The sequence below is a fragment of the Lemur catta genome, chromosome 7 (genome assembly GCF_020740605.2).
Source record: "Lemur catta isolate mLemCat1 chromosome 7, mLemCat1.pri, whole genome shotgun sequence".
Lineage (NCBI taxonomy): Eukaryota > Metazoa > Chordata > Mammalia > Primates > Lemuridae > Lemur > Lemur catta.
In genome coordinates, this window is record NC_059134.1 from 47482624 (window position 1) to 47507574 (window position 24951).

The following is a 24951-nucleotide window of genomic DNA, read 5'->3' on the forward strand; positions in this document are numbered from 1 at the left end:
CTAAGTTGCAGTTCACTGCTTACAGAGGCAGCGTTAGGCCAAATTTAATTTAACACTGTCTACTATATATCCAAATTGTTGTGTTGAGATAATTGGGAAATCTTAGAAGTAAAATCACTGATCATGTCCTCAGTCTAGCAGGGAAGATGAAATAAACAGATAGCTGTATTGCCAGGCTACGTGAGATAAGTACAGATCAAATGACATTAAAAATCAGAGATGAGAGATACTGCTTTTGATAAGGGAAGAACTAGACCTTAAATGATAAGTAGTTAGGAGCAATAGGCATTTCAGGTGGAGGAAGGAGCATGGGCAAACATTTTTAGGTAGGAAGGCTGGAATGGTGTTTGGTGAACAAAACAATCTGTTTGTGAATGGAGTGCTTTGGGGCTATGAGAGGGACAGGTTGTATGTAATAAGTACAGTTGGAGCAATTGTCTGAGGCTAGATTGTTGAAAGTATGATGACTTTTAATCATATGGCCTTGAGATACAGATTATTACCAGGTAGCTTTTGGCTACTTTGAAAATGTTGGACCATCGTTAGCCAATTTTTCGAAATTACCCCATATCATCATTTTCTCCTGCCAGTGTGAAAATAGAGAGAACAAGGAGTTTTGCTGATCTTGAAACTGAGGGTGAGATTTTGCTGCTTCAAGCTTTTTATATATTAACTTTATTATAGACTGGATAGTGGCATTAACTGAGGTTTGGGGGATTTCTAAATCTCTAGATTGCACAAAAATCATTGAAAAAGTCTTCTCAACAGAAATAATGTACACCTAACTTTTATCTTAAGGTAGAGATTTTGTAAAGTTTAAGGAAACATTTCAGTCTTCAGTGTTACATAAAATTAGTTTAGTTAGGACATATACAAAATGAGAACAGCTAATCTTTAACACATTAACGGCCATGTGACTTGTATTTAACTCACACTAGTTTTGAGCCCGAGGCCTCTCACAGCATATGTAACTCACATGTCTCTTCACCTTGGAAGCTACACGAACTATTTCAAGTTGCATATAACTCACACACACAAAACAATAAAAAATTTAAAAAAAATTGTTAAATTCGAAAGGATCATTTTGCTTTCAAATGTTTTATTCTATTTTCATAATAAAACACTGTGGCCCCAAGGAAAAAAATTTTTTTTCTAATGTGGCAGTCAGTATGTTAAGGAATCCTTTCTATGTTTTGAGCAATTGACATATATTATTAACAGAACACTTAGAAAAAACCTATTTATTAGATGGTTTTGTTAGCACTGTTTTACAGATACTTAAACTAAGATGCTGTTAGTAAGAGGAAATGGAGAATAACATTTAGATGGTGGTGAAGAATTTTGCCTGGAAGTCAGACAATCTGGGAGAGCCTCTTAGCTCACAGAAAACTTTTAGGGAGTGGGATATGGTTAGGAGAGAGCTTTTCTTTGAGAAATATAACTTCAATAAATAGTTATAATATTTTTTGTAGAGATCAGGTCTCATTCTTGTTCAGGCTGGTCTTGGACTCCAAGCCTCAAGTGATCCTCCAGCCTCAGCCTCCCACAGGTGCTGGGATTACAGGTATGAGCCACTGTGTTCCTGGCCAAAACCAGCTGTTTAATGACTGAGAAGTTAAGGTTTAGCAGGCAGTATTTCCTTGGTTATTTTTCTTTTCTCAAGATTAGCTTTTGTAACTTTTTTTCACGGAACTATGCAGTTGTGTGTTGATCAGGTTTGGATTTTGTATTGGGCATTAATTTAATATAACATCTTAGACTTTGTAAACTATAAACCCTCATTTGCTTTTGTTCTTCATATTCTTTTGCAAAATATTGTTTGGACTTGGTGACCTAGAGTGGATCAAGACGTTATCTTCAGGTGATTTCTGTAGCTCATCCCAGAAACACTGCATAACACAGCTGAGTGGCAATAAAGGACAACCATAGATGCTGACTTAAAAATTAGTTGTGGATTTGTAACTGGTAGCTAAGTTAGAAAGCTATTTATAGAGCAGCTCAGGAGGCTGAGACTTCACTGACTGCCTAAAAGTGATGTGCAGGGAGAGAAATACTTCCATCAGGAGATTTGAAACCTTTTAAGAGAAGCTTAAGCTGCTTCCTATCCTTGGAGTTATAGACTTAACCTAGAATTGATTTTCCTTTGACTTTCTTCATCAGAGTTATGTTTTCCTAACTTAGTGACTAACCAAGAATGTGTTGTAACTATTGAGGCCCCTCCTGCTTTTACTTTGAATTGGAAATGATTACATCTCTGGTGCAAAAGATGACTGGAAAACTGCTGTATGTGTTCTTGTCATATAAAATCACATAAGACCTGTTCACCTAACATCTAGTGAGTTAACTTTGTTCTGTGACATTCTTGCCTCTTTTAAACTTGCTCATAAATTAAGGCTTGTGGTTTGAGTCATTTGGAGATGAGGAATACCCAGCACCTTTTTTTCTTTCCTTTTAGAGTCCCCATTATGCCCCAGAATGCCCAGACCTTTTGAAACCTTTCCTTGTGAACTTGGGTTGAATAAGATGCTACCTTCTTTATGTTCTGTGGACTTTAGTTCATTGTAGTCACAATGAAGATGATGATGCCAGTGAGAACGACATACTAAACCAGACCAGAGGTATTTTATTATACATGTTAAGGAATTAGATTCATGAGAACTAAGCATTGGATTTGTGAGAAGGTGGATTTTAGAATAATTAGAGAATGTGATCTTGTACCACTTGGAATGGAGAGAGAGAGAGGAAGGGAGTTGAGAGAGAGAGAGAGAGAGAAAGAGAGAGAGAGAGTGTGTGTGTGTGTGTGTGTGTGTGTGTGTGTCTATCTCCATCTATTACCCTACTGCAAAGACTGTTTGTAGAATCTAGTTCCAGCTGGGCAAGGTGGCTCACACCTATAATCCTAGCACTCTGGGAGGCCAAGGCGGAAGGATCGCTTGAGGTCAGGAGTTTGAGACCAGCCTGAGCAAGAGTGAGACCCCCATCTCTACTAAAAATAAAAAAAAAAAATTAGCCAAGCATGGTGGTGTGTGCCTGTAGTCCCAGCTACTCAGGAGGCTAAGGCAGGAGGATTGCTTGAGCCCAGGAGTTTGAGGTTGCTGTGAGCTAGGCTGACGCCATGGCACTGTAGCCCAGGCAACAGAGCAAGACTCTGTCTCAAAAAAAAAAAAAAAAAAAAAGGAAGCTAGTTCCAACACAACCATTAGTTTGTGTTACTTCAGTTAGGCAAATATTTAAGTCTTTATAATGGAGATAACATTTCTTGCTTTGTCACTAGGCTGTTGTACTAATCAGAAGACTAAGATATGAGAGAACTTTGTAATGTATAAAGAAATCCCTGTGTGCATTGTAAAGATTTTGCCACTCTTAAGATTGAGTGCAGGTAACTATGGCATTAAATTACACTTTCCAGTTGTGTTAGTCTGTCTTGTGCTGCTGTAAAGGAAATACCTGAGGCTAGATAATTTATAAAGAAAAGAGGTTTCTTTATCTCACTGTTCTGCAGATGGTACAAGAAGCATGGTGTCAGTAGCTGTTTCTGGTGAGGGCTTCAAGGAGCTTCCAACCAAGGCAGAAAGTGAAGGTGGGGGGGGTGAGAGAGAGAGAGAGAAAAGCCACACCCTTTTAAATAACCAGCTCTTGCATGAACTAATAGTGATCTGCTGCCATAACCCAAACAACTCCCACTAGGCCCCACCTCCAACACTGAAGATCACATTTTACCATGAGATTTGGAGAGGACAGACATCCAAACTGTATCACCACCAGCTGATGAAGAAATTGGGGTTCAGAGAGGTTTTATAGAAGTCATTGAGTTTGAGGTACTTTCATAATACTGTATTGGAAAAGTGGTGGAAGAATAGTCTTCTAAAATGAGGGAAAACTCATCAAATGATGCTAAGTAAAAATTAAAATATTGTATATTTGTAATGGTGCTTTAAGGCTTATAAAGTACCTTAAGTATATGACCTGAATCAAACAAGAATGTTGTGCAAGTATTAATATTCCTATTTTTGAAATACAGAAATTGAAACTGCATGGCTAAATAACATGCCTGACATCATAATAGTGAATAGTAAACTTGGAATTTGATTTTAGATCTTTTGCTCATTCTGATATGTCCACTTAGGACTGTATACTAGCACGTGGAAATGGATGGGACCATGCATTGAAGCAGAAGGAAAGCCTAGAGCAGAACTTCAGTGATAGTGAAATTAGCATCCTCATTGTTACTCATTGTTTGAAGCAGATATTGGAAATGGATAGCATTTAGGACAGGCTGTCAAGTAAGTGTGAGCCAAAAGATTTTCTAATAGGGAGAAATGAACTTTAAAGGAATATCTCATAGAAAGAGCTAAAAACAAAACACCCCCTGCCAACACCAGTCTTCTCTAAGTTATCTCATATAGCAGTGAAAGAGAAAGCTAATGTTCTCTAGTATTTGTGAAATTTAGGTAGGGATTAACTTGAGAAGTAGTAGTATTTACAGTAGTAGCATTTTAGTTGGATAAAAGATTCATTTGAGGATCCTTTGGCATCACAGCAAAAAGAAGTTGATAAAAGACTTGTACTGTAGAATGATGGGAGAAAGGTGGTTAAATATTCCTTGCTACTTTTCTAGACCATTTAAGATTTATATTACTTTCTCATATAAGCCAAGAAAAAGCGTTTTTTTTTTTGTTGTTTTTTTTGAGACAGGGTCTCACTCTATTGCCCAGGCTAGAGTACAGTGGCATCATCGTAGCTTAACTGCAGCCTCAAACTCTTGGGCTCAAGCAATTCTTGTGTCTCAGCCTCCTGAGTAGTTAGGACTACAGACTACGGGCACAAGCCACCACGCCTGGCTAAGTTTTCAATTTTTTTGCAGAGGTGGGGTAATCAACTTTTTATTCTTAAGGTCTTTTGTTATTAGCATTACTACAGTTGTTACTGTGGTATGTAGAAGCAGAAGAACTAAATAAAAACTTGCTGTGTTATGTACAATATATATTAAGTGTTATTTATTAGCAGCAGAGGTCTGTTTATCAAAATGCCTTGTATTGAGAGATACTTAAACCTATATTTAGGGAAAATAAGTTCATAATCAACAGTATAGTGTGCAAAATAAGTTGTGATCATGTCTGACCTTTTTTTTTGTTTCTTTTCTCAGTGCTTCTGTAGTGTCTGACTTTTAATAGAAGAGAGGTAATTTGCTGTTCTTTCAATGTTTTTGAAAATATTGAGTCCCCTTAAATTTCTGCTGTAGTATACATAAGTTGATAGCTTTTAAACTTACAGTGAATCAAGTAATAATTATTTTTTTCAATTTTGGAATTTAAATAAAACATACCAAATTCTTTATATTTGTGTATAGACTGAAAAAGTTATTTTCAGATTAACAAGCACTTTTTGATAGCCAAAGGTTGGATTTTTAGATTCAAATACATTTTTTTCCTTTAATGTTATTGAGGTATAATTTACACAGAATTTTTAAGTTAAAAAAATAACATCACTTGAACTGTGGCAGCTTTTAAAGCAGATTTTTATCTTAGGAGATATTTTATAATAATGTCTTTTAAGGAAGGTATTTGTCAAGGAATGAAATGATCAGTTTTTGGTTGTGCTGAGAAATAGGTGAATGTGGGCTATATGGAATTTTTTTAAAGATGAGGTCCTCTTATGCTGCCTGTGCTAGAGCTCAGTGGCTATTCATCAGCTCAATCATGGCGCACTACACCCTTGAACTTCTGGGCTCAAGCCATTCTCCCACTTCAGCTTTCCAAGTAGGTGGGACTATAGGTACATGCCACTACACTTGGCTAGGAATCTTATAAGAATAGTTGTGTGGTTATGAAGTGCTTCTTGTGAAATCATCCTAGCGATTATTCCTTCCTGTAGAAACTTAAAGGCTTATTAAACTTATTAGGAAAAATACTTTGGCTTTATTTTATAGTGATTTATTAATGATGTATTTAATTGCTCATATTTTCTATTAATGGAGCATTATTTCAAAATTTAAAGCCATGTAGATAAGGTATTATTTGGCACTTACTATTTCCAGCTACAGCTGTCATACCTGCAGTTTGTTTACAGCAGTTTGAAAAAAGGTTTTTCAGAAATGGCTTTCACTTGTTACTCAGTGGCTTAGAGGGACATCTTAATGCCTACATGCCTCTGTAGTAGTTGATTGGGGTGATCAGTTTCATTGGTGTCCAGGCCACTGGTGACACAGTACCACTGTTGCCATAATTCTCAAAGTCTTTTCATCTGGTACTCCTTCCCTGATTATCATGTATAAATAGCAACCTCCCCCAAACACATACCCCCATCCCTTCTAAGAGCTAAGAGATCCTTAGCGCTTACCACCATTTGACATATGTCTGTTCATTTGTTTACTGACTGTACTTCGCAACCTCCCACTAGTATATAAGTTTCATGGTAACAGAAACTTTGTCCATTATTATATATTTGTAATATCTAACTCTTAAGGCACTATTTTGGCATATTATAATAAGCAGTGAATATTTGTAGAGTAACTAGGATTTCTGTTTGTTCTTACTGAGGTTTGCAAAGCTTCATGAAGGTGAAATATGAAGATTCTCATTGTTCTAAGTGCATTGGGGACATGAAACGAAACTTGTGTTTTCTGGGTGAGGGAGATTCTCGTAGAGAAGCTAACTGCAATCCATTATTACCTCTGACTAGGCAGAATTTAAATTGTTAACAGAAAGCATGAAAATTCTTTTAGATCCCTGCTTATTTTTTAGACATGGGCTTAGCTATTACCGAATAACATTAACGTAGCTACAGGAAGGACTTTCCCTCTGTTATTCTCTCTTCTCTCCCTATATCTTATAAGCAGAGAAATGGGCTTTTATTTTCACCTGTAAGTCTGCAAATATTTATACCATCATATGCATACACGTACAAGGCACTATGTCACCCGTTGTGGAAAATGCAAGGAGACAGAAGATTCCTGAGAATTTATTTTAACAAAGTAAAGAATTAGTCTTATTGATTAAAATAAAAATGGAACATTCAGGTTACAGTTGAGACAATGTTCTTGTTTTTTAAATATGCAGTATTTTGGACATAGAGGTGAAAAATTCTGTTAATAATATCTCCAGCTCCCCAGAAGATTTTAGATTGATTTTCTGAGAAGAAATTTATGAAACATTTGCATAGAGGTTTTCTTTGAAGGTAAGAAATTAGATGATTTTCCCAGTGTGAAAAAAATAGGACCAGAGATTAATGTTAAAAAATGCTTATGGGTAGGGAGTGAGAGGACAAAGTGGATAGAATAAAAGCATGTGTGTGTTTTAGGAAGGCTGGGAACCGGGATAAGTACTCATAAAAGAAAAATGCAAATACGCCAGGAGTAGATGGTGGTAGTGTATTAATTTCTTAGCTACACATAAATTTTATTAGCTCACTTATAACTAGGGTGACATATAATTTAATGTCCAACTGGGTCACTTTTTAAGAGTGGAAGGGGCCTGGTGTGGTGGTTCACACCTTTAATCCCAGCACTTTGGAAGGCCGAGGTGGGAGGATCACTTGAGGCCAGGAGTTAAAGACCATCCTGGGCAACATAGCACATCTCACCTCTACAAAAAAAAAATGAATTTAAAAAATTTACCTGGGTGTGATGACATGCATGTGTGATCCCAGCTACTCAGGAGGCTGAGGTGAGAGGATCACTAAGCCCAAGAGATTGAGGTTGCACTGAGCTATGGTCATGCCATTTTAGTACAGCCTGGGTGACAGAGTAAGGGGGAAAAAAAAAGAGTGAATGGGTATGCTATACCAGTGGGACACTGGGACAACAGGTAAACCAGGACACTTGGTCTTTCCCAATTAATAACATATTTTTCTTCAGACTTAGTCTCAATTCCTTTAACCTCTTCAGATTTTTTTTTGCCCCCTTTATAGTATTCTGGTCTGTATTTGCAGGGCCTTTCAAGCTTGATTCCTTTTCCCTGGTCATTGTTGGAATGAAAGAATTCTTTCAATTTTTTCTGTCCCACTCCCAGGACTGTTCTGGTTCACAGCATTGGTAGAGGTAAGTACAGTACTTACAATATATAAGTTGTTAGTCAACTTTTTATTTAATATTTTGCTTAGGAAGTCAAGTTTTGTGTGTTTTTGATCCAGTAATAGATTGTTTTTGAGAATCCTGGTGATATCTCCTTAACTGGGCTAATGAACTTACTATTAATAAGTAAGTTCTTACAATATAATACAAAAAACGGTTTGTAATTTTGGCACTTTCTCTTATATTACTTGATACTTAATATGTTTTCTTTCCTATAGGTGGGATTATAGTTATGAAATTTTGGATCTTCAAAGAAGAGGAGAACATTATTTTTTGATGTTGGAGCACTGTAATGCTTTCATTTTGTTTTCAGTTTAAATAAATTTTTTAATTCTTATATTAAGTGATGAGTTTTTATTCCATTGAGTAACTCTACATCTTGTATTTTCTGATAAATTAAAAATTAACATAAAAGTAATCTTTGAGGTGGTGCTTACCAAAATATACTTTTCGTCGTCCTTGAGATTCTTATTGGCAATCTGGGATGGAACTAAGGTGTTTAGGTTTGGAAATCACCACTTTGTAGTACTGGAATAGAATGCTAAACAATCTCAAATTTTAGGAGGTTGCTTATAGGTGAGCCTGAACCCATCTCTGTTCTTGCCAGAATCCTGTTTCTCTGTGCAGTCTGCCATCTAGTGGCAGGAATGCAGAGTATTACAGACCACGAAGGAGAAGCTCTAGGTTTTCAGACTTTCTTATATTAGGAATGCTTACGTTGTAGGCTAAACATTTTGATAATGAAGGGAGTGGGGAAATGACTCTTTTACTTGGAAATATGAGTCAGTGGCAGTGAATTCTGAGAGTGTTCCAAGAGTATATGTTTTTCTGTAGAGCAATTTCATAACCTAAACTTACTGTTTTAGTTGTAAGATTTTTTGTATTTATAACATATGAATGGATAAGGAGGGAAATGAAGAAATTTAAGAGACAGTAGGTTGGGCTGATTTGAAAAAGGTGTTTTGTGTGTGGACTAAAATTTTAGGGCAATTACGTAATGACTTCATTAACTGAAACATCTTGCACTTTTAAAGATTAAAGTTTGGACAGTTCAGTAAATTTGGCTTTGGTTTCAACTATGACATAAGAGGCTAAATTTCAAACATTAATGTAGAGTGTCTTAGGGGCTGGCTTTTATGTATCTAGCTTCATCTGAATTGTTTCTTCTCTAGATACCCCTTTTCAGTTGTTCTTCTTTCCTTTGCTAGAGAGAAAAAGGATATTAACCCTTTCTTTGCCAGGAAAATGCCTTAAAGAAAAACATTCTGTGTTCTGTTCTTGAAGTAGAGGCTTCCTATTGAGGTAGTTCATACTACCTCACTGTAGTAGCAGAGGGGCAGGGGGGGCAGGGAGAAGGAATGTAGGGTGGTATAAACTTGAAAAAGCAATTATGCTATTCCAGGTTGCTAACACATTTTTTCCAAATTATCATTGCACCACAGCTCAGTAAATAGAATTGCTTTCTATAGACATTTTCTAAGTTACATTTCATTTATTAATTTTAATTTAATAAATATTTAGGGCCTATGCTGCTAGATGCTGGCAGTATAAGGATGAAGAGTAACATGGTGTGGCTGTCAGTGAGCTCAGTCTCATGGGAGAGACCGATATATAAGCCTGTAATTATAATGAAGTGTGATAACTGCTATAATTGTGGTATAATGAGTTAAGGGAGTATGAAGTTGGAATCAGGGAAAATTTGCTTTCCTTTCCAAAATAATCACTCACTCCTCTGTGCCATTTCTGAACCCCATGTGTATAGATTACAATCACCACAATGTATTGTGAAGCTATATCTTAGTAGGGGAGAGATTTCATGTCTTCACAGCTTTGTATATCTAGGTATTTTCTATCAGATGAATCAAACAGTTGTTCATTTGAATTGTATGCAGGTCATTCCCAGCAAGAGGGATAGAATAAATACAACAGAGCTCTGAAAGTATGTGGCACTATCCTTTGTCTCACATGTATTTTGGAATACATACACACACTTACTGTATATACTTGATGTACTGTATGTACCTGAATGTGAGGCAACCCAAATGTAAAGCAAGCCCTCATTTTCCCAATGACATAATCCCTAAAGTTCTATTTATTTTACCTATTTAATCTATAAATGTTAGGGATATAGATGAAGCAATCAGCCTCGTAATATTAAAACTCATTAGTTAGAATACCCAGTAAAGATGACTATAAAAAATAATATATGATTTTAAAATAGTGGTTTATTCCCACACTCATCTATACATCTCAAAAAAATTTGACTCATACTCTACATTTGTGTACATCTTGGACAGTAGTGATTTTTGGTCATCCAGAGCCCTCCTTTTTTAGTTATGTCTTTCCTTCTATGTGAGATCTTTCAGGTGAAGCACTTTTCTAGTTTGCACTGGAAATTTTTTCCCAGGCCATCGTCTTACATTCTTGTAATACCAAGACTTTTCTTTCATTCTTCATGTATATTTCTGATCTCTGCAACATAACTTTTTATCTTGTTGCTTTTTAAAGTGTTCTGAAGATGCCCAACACTTGAAATTCTTGCAATTATATGGTATTTACCCAGGAATACTTGCTACATCTATGTTAAATTTTTTTTTTTTAAATTGATTTCTTTAGGTGACCTTCATAAGTACCTGAAACTAGCATTGATAGAGATGTTTTCAGGGTAATATATGTTAAAAAAAACTTTGTTTAAAATATAAAGTCACATAAGGAAAGAATTTGGGAAGACTCATGGCAGTTGAATAAGCCATCTCGTTTTACATGACAGTTTAAAAAATTGTAGAATTATCTTCTTTTTTTTTAATTTAAGAGGTGTGGTCTCACTATATTACCTACATTTAAGTGCAATGGCTACAGCCTTGAACTCCTGGGCTCAAGTGATCCTTCTGCCTCAGCCTCCTGATTAGCTGGGACTACAGATACATACCACCTTGCCCTCCTTTCTTAATTTTTATGTGTGTGAGTCTTAGTCCATTCATTTTGCTGAGACACAGTGACAGAAATAGCATATCTAGTTGTGCTAACACACCGATTTTTTTTTTTCCTATAGCTGCAATTTGTTTTTTTAGTGACATGGGACTTTGACTTACTTTCATTGCGGGGTTTGGAGATTCCTTAAAGTTCATCTACCATGGTGAGAGATTGAACTTGTGTTCAAAATATTGATCTACTTCTTGAATGGTGGCCACCAAATTCTCAGCTGTTATACCATGCAACTCTTATTCTTGTACCACCTCTTGCTCACATCCTTGAGGAAATAAAGAAATGTGTTATAGCTATCTTTTCTGTTGTGCATCAGGATAATGTTCCAAAGAGTGTGGGATGAATTATGGTACAGAATTGGTGTGTGCTGTGTGACATGAGAAGTACTTACTAAGGTTTGTGAGGTTATAGAAATAATAGTGATATAGTTTCTTTACAAATTGGTTTTGAGTGGGTCCTGCTCAGTGCCATAGGTAGACTGAGTCCTCTCTATAGGTCACCATTACATAGTAAGTTTGATTCTGAATTTCACATTAAATTATTTGAATTTATACAGACCTAAATTTTAAAATTTAATTTTTTTTCAAAAACAAAAACAAATTGGTTTTGACTGTTCATATACAACTTAGTTGTTGAGTCATTTTAGAAGTGTTCACTTCTTTTTGCATCACCTTGGATTTGGGCAAATATAGTACATATAAGAAAAACAAAAAGTTAGGTTATTAAGTATGAACTGTCCAATTTCCTTAAGTACTAAGTTTGACAGTTGATATCTCTGACATTTCACTTTGACACTTCTTGTTTTATTTTTATTGTGAAGATGCATCCTCATTTTTTCAAATGCATGGTTTGGCTTGTGATTATCTTTCAAAGTTTTTTGGAACAGTTTTTGCAAAACCATGGATAAGTCAAAAATTCGAGTTACTTTTGAATATGAATTCCGTCATGAAACCAATGCTGTGCAGACAGCTCGAAATATCAATGGAGTGTTTGGGAAGGGTGTGGCAAATGAATGCACCGTACATTAATGGTTTGAGAAGTTCCATTTTGGTGATTTTAATCTTGAAAATGAGCCATGTGGGGAACCTGAGACCAAGGTGGGTGGATAATAATGAGCTGAAAGCTGTAGTGGAAGTGAGTCCATCTCAACCTATGTGTGAATTAGCAGCAAGGTGTGACATTACTATTTCAACCATATTGGAACATTTGAAACAAATCGGCAAGGTAAAGAAGCTGGATAGATGGATACCGCATGAATTAAATGAGTGTCAGCAGAGAAATCATCTTAAAGCTTGCCTTTCTTTGCTGTCATGACATAAAGACAAACCATTTCTACACTGTGTTGTTATGTGTGTTGAAAAATGGATTCTTTTTGACAATCGCAAGCATTGGGCACAATGGTTTGGATAAAGGTGAAGTGCTGAAACACAGTCCAAAACCAAGTATTCATCACAAAAATCTAATGGTGTCTGTTTGGTGGTCCAGTGCTGTTATTATCCACTACAGTTTCATGAAATCTAGCCAATCTATTATAGTGGATGTCTACAGTAACCAGTTAGATGAAATGATGAGGATGCTTAGGATTAAGCAGCTGAAATTGGTCAATTGAGACAGGCCAATCCTCTTGCAAGACAGTGCTTGATCACATGTCACTCAAACAACACTGCTCAAACTACAAAGGCTGGTCTTGGAAACTCTTTGTCATTTACCACATTCACCAGATCTTGCACCAGCTGACTACCACTTTTAGACCACTTCTTGCAAGAAAAAATATTCAATTCTCAACAAGCTGTGGAAAATGCCTTTCTTAATTTCATCACCACTTGCTCTCCGTTCTTCTTAGCTGCTGGCATAAATAAGCTACTATTAAGATGGCAAAACTGCATCAATAGTTTAGGGGCATACTTTGTACTGCTTCTTGTTTGAGATACAATAAACTAAACTTTTGATTCAAAATCAGAGATTTCATATTTAATGACCTATACACTTACACAATATAATTTTTTTTTTATTTCAGCTCACTATGGGGGTACAAAAGTTCAGGTTATATATATTGCCCATGCCCCCCCCCCAACAATATAATTTTTTAAAATGGTATCTTACTGTGTATTTTTCTTTACAGTGGATTTTAATTTAATATGTGGTGAGCATTTTCTCCTGACAGTTTTTTTTTTTTTTGTCATGAGTTTGTTGGCCTCATAGTATTTCATTATCAGAGTGTACTGTCATTTCATTAACTAATTTTCCATTATTGGACATGTCCACTTACATTATGAATTAGGTCCCTTAGCTTCATTAGTACTTTCATAAAAGCCATCTGGGTATCTTGTCATTTCTTTTTAATGCCCTGAATGCCCCCTTCTTTTCTCTTTTCAAATTAACTCAATCCCTGTCACTTCTACTGAGCCTTACATATTCTATCTTTAAGAGTCCCTAATCATTACCTTAAAGTCCAGTTAATATGTTGGTTAGATTTATTAAGGTGTAAATCAGTCTGCGAATGTTAGGGTGGAAACTTATTAGGTGCTCACAGTGTGTTGGAGAAAGAATTCTCACACCAAGAGTAGAATGGTTTTAGGAATTTTCATTTTACTTTCTCAAGAAAGAAAGAAGAAACAGAGGGAGAGGGATATAGGGAAAGAGACTGTGGCTATAGTAGTGAAGAAAAGGTAGAAGGTAGTGCTAGGCAGCTGAGGGAAAGTTGTTTGTTGTTTTAAAGGGTAAAAATGGCTTTTTTTTTTGTTTGTCTCTGCTTCAACAAGACTGATAACAGAAAGAGTGGTGAGATGTCAGGGAGCTCTTTATTTTTTTCTGTGAGGCTTACTTTTTGTGAGTCCTTGAAATTTGGTTTTTTGACAGGAATTGAGATAGCTGGAACAGGGGGTTCGCACCCCTACTGTCCACTTAGGGCTTTTCAAGGCTGAAAAAGAACTCTTAGAAATAACAAGTTAGGTCACAGGTGTTTTAATTAAACAAGGTAGTTGTGTTGTGAGTTTATTTCCCTTACTATCTGTTAGATAGGTTATTATCCTCTATTAGGTAGGTTATTAGTAAGGCCACCTTTTAGTGAATCAGTGAAGTTTTTTTTTTTTTTTTTGGAGATAAGAGTCTCAACCTGTCACCCTGGCTAAAGTGCAGTGGCATTATTGGAGCTCACTACAACCTCAAATTCCTGGGCTCAAGAGATCCTCTTGCTTTCCCGAGTAGCTGGGATTACAGGCACATGCTACTGTGCGCAACTAACTTTTTCTATTTTTCGTTGAGACAGGGTCTTGCTCTTGCTCGGGCTGGTCTCAAACTCCTGACCTCAAGCAAGAACATATTTTTGAGTTAATTCTAATGGAAATCATATAAAAATACAACATCGTGTTTTTCACAGAGGACCCCCTAAACTTTAAAGATAAAATTTTAGCAGTTACATCTTATTTTGGACCATACTTTGTGATCCCTTACACAAAAAATTGGATACAGTAAGACATAAAACTGTTCATTGCAATTCCCAGACATTTGGACACTTATGACTAGGGCAAATGTGCTTATGTGTATATAATTTCTTTTGGCTTAAATCTAATTTCAACTGTCATATTTTTTAAATACTTTCACATTTTTGCTAAATGAAAAAAATGTTGCTGACGCTAATACTTCATATCAAAAGTTCAGAAACTTTTTTAGTTTCTGTTTAGTTTTTAGTTTAGTTCAGAAACTAGTTACTATTTCTTGGTGATTATCTGTTGTTTATATTTCTGTTCCCACCCAGGAAAAGTTTTAAAGATTTGATCAGTGAAGCAGCATTTGGTTAACCACTTAATTTGCCTAACAAATTGAATGTATCACCAGTTTTCTAGATTGAAGAAAACAGTCTTATGTTATAAAAATTGATTGTGAGAGCAGTTGCAAGAAAGGATATCTTTCAAAATGACCCTTTTGAAAGGGATGGTAACATTTGGCTAAGTGATTATATATTTATTTTTTAAAAACCTAATATTTTTAGTTAAGTTCATTAGAAAATCTGACTTGAGTATCAGCATGGTTTTGGTATAGCCTAGTGAGTTCCTGTTTAGATGGGAACTTTATACCTCTGTGTTCTAATGGTGCAGGCCACTGGCTGAGTTGTCTGACTTGCTATAGAAGTGAACCCTAAGTGTCCTAATTTGAGTGAACTTTGCCTTTGGGAAGTCTATACAGGCTGGCGGCCTGTACAAGGAATATGAATATAAGGTTAATGAAACCATTTCATAACTAGTTACTTCTAAATATTTTGGTACATTGGTGAACAGTTTCCCCAGAATACAAAAATACTGTTTCATATTTCACTATTTTTCTTATTGTTTTTGTTTTTAATTAGTTCTAAATTGAGGACTTGGATTAAATTGGCCAGTTGGGTATTTACTTGGTATATGTTTTAAAGTATCCTTATCCTTTACAAAAACTTAATTCTAGTCATAAATCTATCACTTAGTGAGCTCCTGTAACCTTACCTGTGGGAAGAGCTGTACCTATGTAAATACAATTAACATTATCTACTCAGACATTGTTTGTTGGAGGAGCATATGAAGTAATAAAAATGAGAGCATTTTTGTTTGTATATTGGTTCCATCCACTTTGCGTATCTGGAAAAGTCATTTTCATTTCTGTGGTAGGCTTATTTTCTTCCCCTTAAATGCTAGAAATCCACATGAATTCTCACTCAGACCTAAAGCGACGAACTACATGCCGTGTGGTACTCCTTTTTTGTTTGTTTGTTTTTTTTGAGTGTGAAGTTTAGAAATTGTTAAAAAGGAAACATTTAAGAAGAAGGCACATTGGTTCTTATATTCTCAAGGTAAATAATTAAAAGAATGTGTCCTCGTTTTGATACCTTTTTGATTGGTAAGGGAAATTGTTTCAGAGTTTTTGCTTTTTAAGAAATAGTATCTCTTGGATTGAGTGGGGAAAACAGCAGCTATTGAGATTCTTGTGATATGCGTGACTTCTGTTTGAAGCAATTTTGCTTTTGGTTAGTCAGAGGTGGAGAAGACATTTTCCTTCCTGACTTGGAGCTCAAACTTGGAAGCATTTTAAGTTACTACTATAGTAGAAACATTGTGCAGAGGAAAATTACTCCATGGAGAAAATGGCTGAGTTAAAATACTATGGGGAAGTAAATACTGCAGAGTTTGTGACTTTATTCTATAGTTCCTCCCCCCCCAAGTAATATTTGTATAGCTTTGGTTTTACATTTGTTCTATCTGTATTCATAATCTCAGCCTGAATTCTTATTTCATTTTTCCTCTTAGATGTAAAGAATTATTTTTTATCTTCTGGAGCTATCCTTCAGTTTTTATGTGATCATTTCTAAGTCATACTATAATTTTTATTAAGCCTTACAATAAAAACCTTTATTAGATCCTCTTTTAGTTGAAATTTAAAAAATTGCACATGTATTGTGCTCAGCTTTTCAACCTTTTGGGAATAACAGGTTGTATAAATAGTTGTAGAATTTAATCCATGTAAGAAATACCATTTTGCATGCTTTTTAAAAAAAGTCATTAAGAGTGTCAATGTACATATAAAAAAGAATGCATTCAGAAAATATTGTGAGTGATACTTGTATGCAAGGCACTATTCTAGGTCTTTGAGGTTATGACAGAAAACAAAATAGTCCTGCCCACATGGAACTTAACATTTTATTGAGAGAGAAAGACATTAAACAAATTAAGATGAGTGAGGTGGTAATAAATGCTTTGGAGAGAAATAAAGCAGAGTAAGGGAGAGTAATGAGGGTTTGGAGGTAGGGGAGCATCCTGAGGCTTTGTTGATGGCACTTGAGGAAAAATCTGTAGGAAGAAAGTGAAGGGAGCAAGCAGTGTAGGTATGTAGAAGAGGATTTTAGACAGAAGGAACAGTGCTAAGCACCTGAGGTAAGAGTGCTTCGCATATGGGAGGCATTGCAAAGGAGACATCAGTCATGCAGGAGGGAGAACAGATCATAGAGGGAATACAATAAAGATATAATACCTGTATATATGTGTGTGTGTGTGTATATATGTAAAATAATGTAGTTGTTGAAACTGAAATCTGTACCCTTGGCTTCATTTCAGATCAGGCACTGTCTGACTAATCCTAGCAGTTTACTTATCTCTGTCTTGAAGGATATGGGAATTGCTAACAAAAATGTTTGCAGACTCCTGTTAAGGTCTCTCTAGTACAAGAGAATGATTTGGAAGTAAATGATTGTAATGTAGAGAAATAATTCTGTAGTGTAGAATTATATGCCAATTTTAGTCACTGTTAAGGAGGGTACCTTAGTCTGTGGAAGACTTCACTGCGGAAGTACTTTTTGAAGAATGAGCAGGAATGGAAAGATTTGGGTATAAAACAGCAAGGTGTATCACAGAAAAGTGTAAAGTGGTTCTGTGTTGGGGGCTAAGATGCAAGAAAGGAAGATATGGGCAACGATGGAATATATTTTCCCCATCTTGTAAGCAATGGGGACATCATTGAAGTTAGGCAATGACAGTGTTGTAGATCATTCTGTGGCCACTTTAGAGAATGGTCTTGGGTGTAGGGTGAGTGAGACTCCAATCTTCAGGTATCATCAGAAGTGAGGAGGCCAATCAGATCTCATTGGGGACAACCTTAATTGTGGAGTACTGATTGCGCATTGCTGGATAATCTTCCTCTGCCTTGATAGTAAATGCCAGTAAAACCCATAAAACCCATCAAGCAGCATGATAATCCCCCTCTCCAATTTCTGAATTCCTCCAGGATAGGTGGCACAGCCTAGTTAAATAAATATGGTTTGAACTTTGGCTTTGGCACCAGTGATGGGATGGAGAGAAAAAGGCAGATTTACTGTAGGCTTAGGAGGTCAAAAAGACTTGGATACTGATGAGATCAAGATGTGGTGTTGTGTGTGTGTGTGTGTGTGTGTGTGTGTGTGTGTGTGTGTGTGTGTGTATGTATCTGTATATTATGTGTATAGACATACACAGAAGTAGGTGCATCTTTGGGCAGTATTGTGACAACTTTTGTGACAGGTTTGATTTTTGAAAAGCAAGATTCAGAAGAGTAAAATTATTATTGATGCCATTATGAGGAAGTAGCCTACTATATTTAAGAATTGAATAGTTTATCAAGACAGTTTCTAGAAGGGTAGAGAAGAAAAATTTAGGTATATAAAGATAAATATGGAAGGAAAGGAAGCTAGGAATATAGTTTCCTATAATTAAGTTCAGAACTTTACTACTGTGCTTGAAGTTCTAAAGGATTAAAAAATGAAGAAAATAGGCCTTGCCCTGAGTGGATTATACTTGGAATGAGGAATATTATATTATATTATTATATTTGGAATATGTTCAGTGCCATAAGACAAGTATAAAGTACTATGAAAATTTAGAGAAGGCAGAAATCAAATTCCATTTTTTACTATCAGAAGCTGAATGATATACCCCAAGTTGAGCATACTATTTAATTTTTGTTTCAAGTAGTCTTAACTGTGAAAGCCTTCTGTCATTCTGTCGTTCATGAGGCATTCTGTGGTTCATGAGGCATTCTATTTGACTGTTTTGTTCCTTGTTCTTAAGGCAGTGTTGGCCAGGGGTAGCTGCTTTTATCTAAAATGCATTTGCTTATCAAATGTTACTTTGTATAATAATTGGACCTATTAAAGCACGCATTTTGAAAGATAATAAGCAGATAAATGTTCATAGTTACATTGTCATTTCTTGCAGGTAATCAAGGCCAAGTTAGATCATTTGAATTCGTATTTAATACACTGAAGATTAAAAGTGAACAAATTACTAATGAGTCATGAATAACTAATTTTTTTCCTTTATGGTAGTTATAGCTGAGATATTTATACATTATATTTTGTATCTATTTTAAAAGTAGGACAACCCATTTCTTTGTCTTCTCTATTCTCTAAATTGTATTTTGTGTTTTTTTCACTGAATCTGCCAATGATATCTCTTAAGCAGATTGTAGGTAAAACTTCCAGGTCTGTTAACTTTTTTCAGTTTTGATGCTGAAATAGTTGTATATTAGACTATTTTATAGTAATACTTTTGACTTTGAAATGTAAAGTTGGGAGTTACATTGCTGTAACTGTGTTAAGAGTATTACTGGGTAATAGAGTTCCTGGGTCATTTCTGATTTGGAATTCATGCAGTAAGAATTTTCAGTCCATTTTCAGTTTTGTTTATCAGTATTACCTCATTGATATTTAACTAATATCCGAGCTTAGTCAGTAGAACTATAGGGAGAGAAAAAGGAGAAATATTTTTTGTGTACAAACTGAGATACTACCCAATCACAGACCATATCTCTGCTCTGTTATCTTCCTGTTAGTGCAAACACAGCATTCTAGGGTAGATATTAATAAAGGTAGTTTGACCTTCAGGTTGTTTGTGCTTCTAATGTGTATGATTTGTTTAAACAGATTTTATTTAAAGAAAAATTTTAAATTCAATTTCAAAGAGATGAATAATACCAGTATTGTAACTCTGTGTGAGTAGTAAGAAGACCAAAAGTTCCTTGACGCCTTGAAATAATTCATTTTGGGGTGAATAAAGCACTTCAGAATGAATTATATCCTGAGGGAGTTTGATTTACTTTCTGGTATTATTAATCATTTATGTGATCCTAATTAGTATCCTGCTTCTCAGGTAGATTACGGTGGTCTCCATTGCTCTCCTGAGAGATTTTTAACAACTTTTGCAAACTATCTGTTGCTACTTTACTTTGTTAGATCTTTCACTTGTTATTATGCTAATCTGGCATTAACAATAAATGGAAACCAGAGAGTAAATTAATGTTTTTAAAATTTTTAATTTCAGACTTAATTCAGTGCACAAATGAGATGAATGTGAACATCCCACAGTTGGCAGACAGTTTATTTGAAAGAACTACTAACAGTAGTTGGGTGGTGGTCTTCAAGTCTCTTATTACAACTCATCATTTGATGGTGTATGGAAATGAGGTAAGCAGAATTTTTAGTTTATAAGTATACTGGTGTGATAACTGATTATTCAGGTCAATTCTCATTGAAATTTCAGGAATAGCTTCAGCAACTGAATAATACAGGTAAAAAGGGCAAGGTGCCTAGCCAGAAATATAATTGTAGACCCTGTAATTTGAGGAAAGGTGGCCTGTAAGCCAGAAAGCAGAAAATGGGTCAGAACACAGAGGACTTTAATAATGGGATCAAGAAGAAAAGATTAATGCCTATAATAACACTACTCTTTGTAGGCCTTGTTTATAGACTATGTATTTGTCTATATCCATTTGCTTTTGTATTATAGCACACTCAGATTTCTGTCGGATCTCATATAGTTGTCTGAGGAAGCACTTTGCTTTATTAGTTCAAGGCTGTGATACTGAGGATTCTGATGACATTTTGCTGAGAGGAACTGATTGAAGCGTGCCTTCTGTAGCAGAGAGGTGTGTCTGAACTCTTTGTTGTCCAAAAGGGTAAAAAATAAGACATGTAAGCTTTGCAGTTTTCTGTTTAGAGAGAATCCTCTTGTTTTCCATGATGGTCTAGCAGCTAATATTTTGGTTCTTAACCTTAAATATTTCTTCTGCTCAATACTTATTTGTAAAAACTAGGTAAATCTACATTGGTATGTGCCTTAGAAAAATGCAGCCTAGGAAGATAGCCCTTATAGAGATAAAAAGGGACTTTAGTCATTGGTATTAGTCTTCTGAGCATATTGTGACTTTCTGACATCCATCATTTCGCTCATTATTTTGAGCTTTTCAGGTAAGAGACTCTACTCTCTTCTTTGACAGCTGCTAATACAGCATTATTAAAGTTCAAAATTGAAGCAGGAATTTACCTACAACTTTATTATTCCTACGGATCTTATTATTGGCACATTTTGGTGTTCCCTTCTGGTCTTTGTCCAAAAGTATTTGAATTTTTTAATAGCTATAATCATAATTTAGATAAAATATTATCTTTAGCTTTTTATATGCTATCATAATATCAACTTCACCATGTTCTGCATTCTCTTTATATTTATCATCTTTAATAATAACATAATTGATCATATAGTCCAATTTTTTAAATTATTCCCCTTGCTGGAAATTTAGTTTTTTGATTATTCAATGTTAATACCACCATGTTGTGATTTTATTTGTAGTTTCTAGTTTTTTAAAATGGTTAACATAAATGTTACCTGAAATGTGATTATTAAGTCAACAGATATGACTGTTTTTAGGACATATGTTACTCAGTTGCTTTCTAATTTGTTACGACAAGTTGACAGAACTAGTAGAAATGTTTGGGTATACTAGGTTAAGTGTAACTTGAAACATTTTGATCTTAACTAGGATATAGTTTCTGCTCTTATCAGGAATGTGTTTACTAAGAGCGTGGTGATTTTATTCTAAAGAATTTCAGGTTTGTATGTATTTTTCTTGTGTGTGTGTTTGTGTGTAGTTTATTCTTTGAAAAGAAACCAATTATAATTCCAGATAAAGAGGCAAAATATCCATGGTGGCTTTCAGAGGCTATAAATATAAGGTGACAGTACTACAGGCAAAATGTTGATAAAGGCAAAACAGAGTTGACTGTCATTCCATAGAATTGACTCACAGGCAGAGGAAGATAGCATTTTAGTGTGGTTTTTAGATAAACTCATGTTTTTATTTATTTTTAAATGTGTGTTTTTTGTTTTTGTTTTTGTTTTTTAAAGAGACAGGGTCTCACTGTGTTACCAGGGTGGAGTGCAGTGGTGTGATCCCAGCTGCAGGCACACATCACCAGGCGTGGCTAATTTTTTAAAATATTTTCTTAGTGACAGGATCTCATTATGTTGCCCAGCTTGGTCTCAAACTCCTGGTCTCAACTGATCCTCTTACTGTGGCCTCCCAAAGTGCTGGGATTACAGGTGTGAGCCACTATGCCAGGCCTGATGAACTCATGTTTAGCTTCCCTTAGGCAGCTAAGGGAAATCCCATACTCGGCTTGTTTTTTATGGTGGTCTGTACAACTCTCAGGTTTTCCCATTGGCAGGTGTCATTAGTCTTTTAAAGGGCACGCATGGGATTTTACTATGCAATGGTAATGGGAATACCATAGAGCAGTGATTTTCAAACTATATGGGGAAGGTGGGATGATTTCTTTACTCTCAGGGGACATTTGTCACAACTGGAAGGGATGCTTACTGGTACTTAGTAAAGGCCAGGGCTGCTTCTAAACATCTTGTCATGTACAGGACAGTCCCCAACAACAAAGAATTATCTGGTTCAAACTGTCAGTAGTTCTAAGGTTAAGCAACTTGGCCACAGAGAAAAATCTCAAAAGCTTAAGGCCAAGTGGGCATTTTGTCATAGGCCCTTGATGTCAGGCTGCTAGGAGATCCTATACCATTGCCCATTTGCTGACTGGGTGACTTGAGCAAGTCATTTCTGTGAGATTTAGTTTCTTTATCAATAATATGATAATACCTTAATGAGTGAATAGAATTGATCAAGGCTCCTATATTACAACATGAAAAGTTGCAGGTGATCAGTAAATGAAAATGTAGAGTTAATAGATGAAATTGAAAAAAGGAAAATGTAGAGCCACACATGGATTTATAAATACTATAAAGTATTTGGACAAAATAATCTAAACTATAATCTTTAAACATTTTGTTATGAAAAATTTTGAACATACACAATAGTAGAGAGAATAGTATAGCAAATGTCTGTGTACCTATCACCCAGCTTCAACATTTATCAGCATTTTGCCATTCTTTAAATGAGAGTTTTAGGGTGATAGCATTCCTAATTACCTCTTATGACCCAAAATGGTGACCTGTGAAGCTTTATTACTTGCCAGATTTGTGGCATGGTGCTTAATACCATTTTGAATATCATTAGGATGCTGTTGAGAACAAAATCAAAACTTGATTAAAGCCATATGTCTTACTAAATATTAGGAATGAAAAGGAAAATTTAGGTTTATTATCTCTAAAGTCATGGATGAAATGGCCTGGTATTTACATTTATTCCTAGAATGCAGAGGTTAAGAAGAATCATCGTATCAAAGCCTATAAAATCATAGTCTGAATGTTGTCTTATATTTTAATACCTTTTTGAAACAGATTGTTTTAGAATAATGACAGAACATGAGCCTTCAATTTACCAACTGGTTTTCAAAATCCTGGTTTGTTGGTTTGGGGTGATCTCAGGTGAACAAGATTGAGTTGTTAGGGTGATGGTGTACATCCTAGGTGATAGTAAGCCTCTGCATGCATTTGAAAAAAAAGAAAGGGAATCCTAAGGAGAAGTGAAGTTGAAAGGTCTTTCTGTGGCTGTTTTAGAGGTTGTTTGTAAAAGAAAGTTAAGATAATGTACTACGGTAAGCACTTTGGAGAGCATTTTGACAGTATTGAGAAGATGAACTTTTTACTTACATCCCAACCTAATAATTCACCCCTAAGTATATATCCTGAGAAACTCATATAATTGTGCATGGAGACCAAGAACAAAAATGTCAATAAAACATTGTTATTAATAGTGAAAATTAGGAAGAACTTAACTATCCATAAATAAATGAATTCATAGTGATGTATTAGTCTATTGGAATACTAAAACATGTTTTAAAATGAATGAACTAGACTAACATATAGTAAATGGATAAATCTTGGGAAAAAGTTGAGTTAAAAGGTACATTGCAAAAGAATATACTGTGATATTTCTGTAAAATTAAACTAGAAAACAAAATTCAGTATGGCTTATAGATAACTTATACATCTAGTTAAATTTTTAAAATGTGTGGAAATGGTATGTACCTGCTTCAGAAGAGTAGTCACCTCTGAAGGGGGAGGGAGGGGAATGAAATTGAAGGTGTGTGTCTTCAGAGGAGTCTGTCATGTTTTAATTCTATAACAAGATCTGAAGTGAATATGTTAATGTATTAATCTGGGCAAGCGGTAAGATGATCTCTATAATACTGCTCTCTTATGCGGTTAAAAGTATTTTGTTTACAAAAAAGTCATAAAAATTTGGGACACCAGATAGCTGTTTAAGATACAGGTGCCTCCTCTGGCAAGATACTTTAAAATAAATAAACAAACAAATAAATAAATAAAACAAAATACAAATACCACCTATCTGCTGTAGTCCTAATATGCTACAATGAAACCAAAATTACTGGTTCCAATTTAAAAGTGTGTATTCTCTTTTAAAATTTTGACTTTATAAATTCTCATGCTAGTGAAGAATGTGTATTATGCTTTTAGGTTTGGTATTTAGTTCATGGGAGGAGTGAGGATGAGAAATTTAAACTAGATAAGCTCAATGGAATGTGTTAACCATAACTTTTCCTCCTAATTTTCAAATTAGAGTTTGTGAGATGGCAGTACCTTAATTTGATGTAATTATTTGTTTGTTTTTTTCCAGCGTTTTATTCAGTATTTGGCTTCAAGAAACACGTTGTTTAACTTAAGCAATTTTTTGGATAAGAGTGGATTGCAAGGTAAAGATAACTTATTCATTATTGAAGACCAAAAGAGTGATTTTCATGGTGATTACTGTCGAATTGAACTCTTTTAGACCTCATATTTTAGTGAAAGTTGTAGGAAAGAAAAAACTGTCTTAATTTGAAGATTACAATTGATTTTACTATTTGACGCTCAAAGCTTGTGGAGAGGCAGTACAGGTTAGTTATATGACAGCATGGACTCTGGAGCTGGACTGCCTTGATTTGAATCCCCTCTTCACTGCTTACCAGCTGTGTGAACTTGAGCAATTTACTTCACCTGTCTGCGTCTGTAGACTAGAATAATGATAGTACCTACCCAATAAGGTTCTCATGAAGGCAAACCTAGTTAATTACTATAAAGTGCTTAGAACAATGCCTGGCATATAAGAAACACTATGTAAGTGTCTACTTTTCATTGTTATTGTTATATTATTTTATG

At 35.2% G+C, this 24951-nt stretch overlaps 1 protein-coding gene across 23 annotated transcripts in view; it reads left to right on the forward strand.

Annotated features, from left to right (window-relative positions):
• The window catches only part of PICALM (phosphatidylinositol binding clathrin assembly protein), a 95754-nt gene that overhangs the window by 11060 nt on the left and 59743 nt on the right, over positions 1-24951 (forward strand). For 20 of the 23 annotated variants that reach the window (XM_045557191.1, XM_045557194.1, XM_045557193.1 and 17 more), the window contains exons 2-3: positions 19873-20015; positions 24431-24506. In XM_045557191.1, the coding sequence (XP_045413147.1) occupies positions 19873-20015; positions 24431-24506 (219 nt within the window). Of the gene's footprint in view, positions 1-7547; positions 8039-19872; positions 20016-20360; positions 20477-24430; positions 24507-24951 lie in introns of those variants that run through there. The other 3 variants (XM_045557198.1, XM_045557199.1, XM_045557206.1) reach the window with 3 other exon arrangements.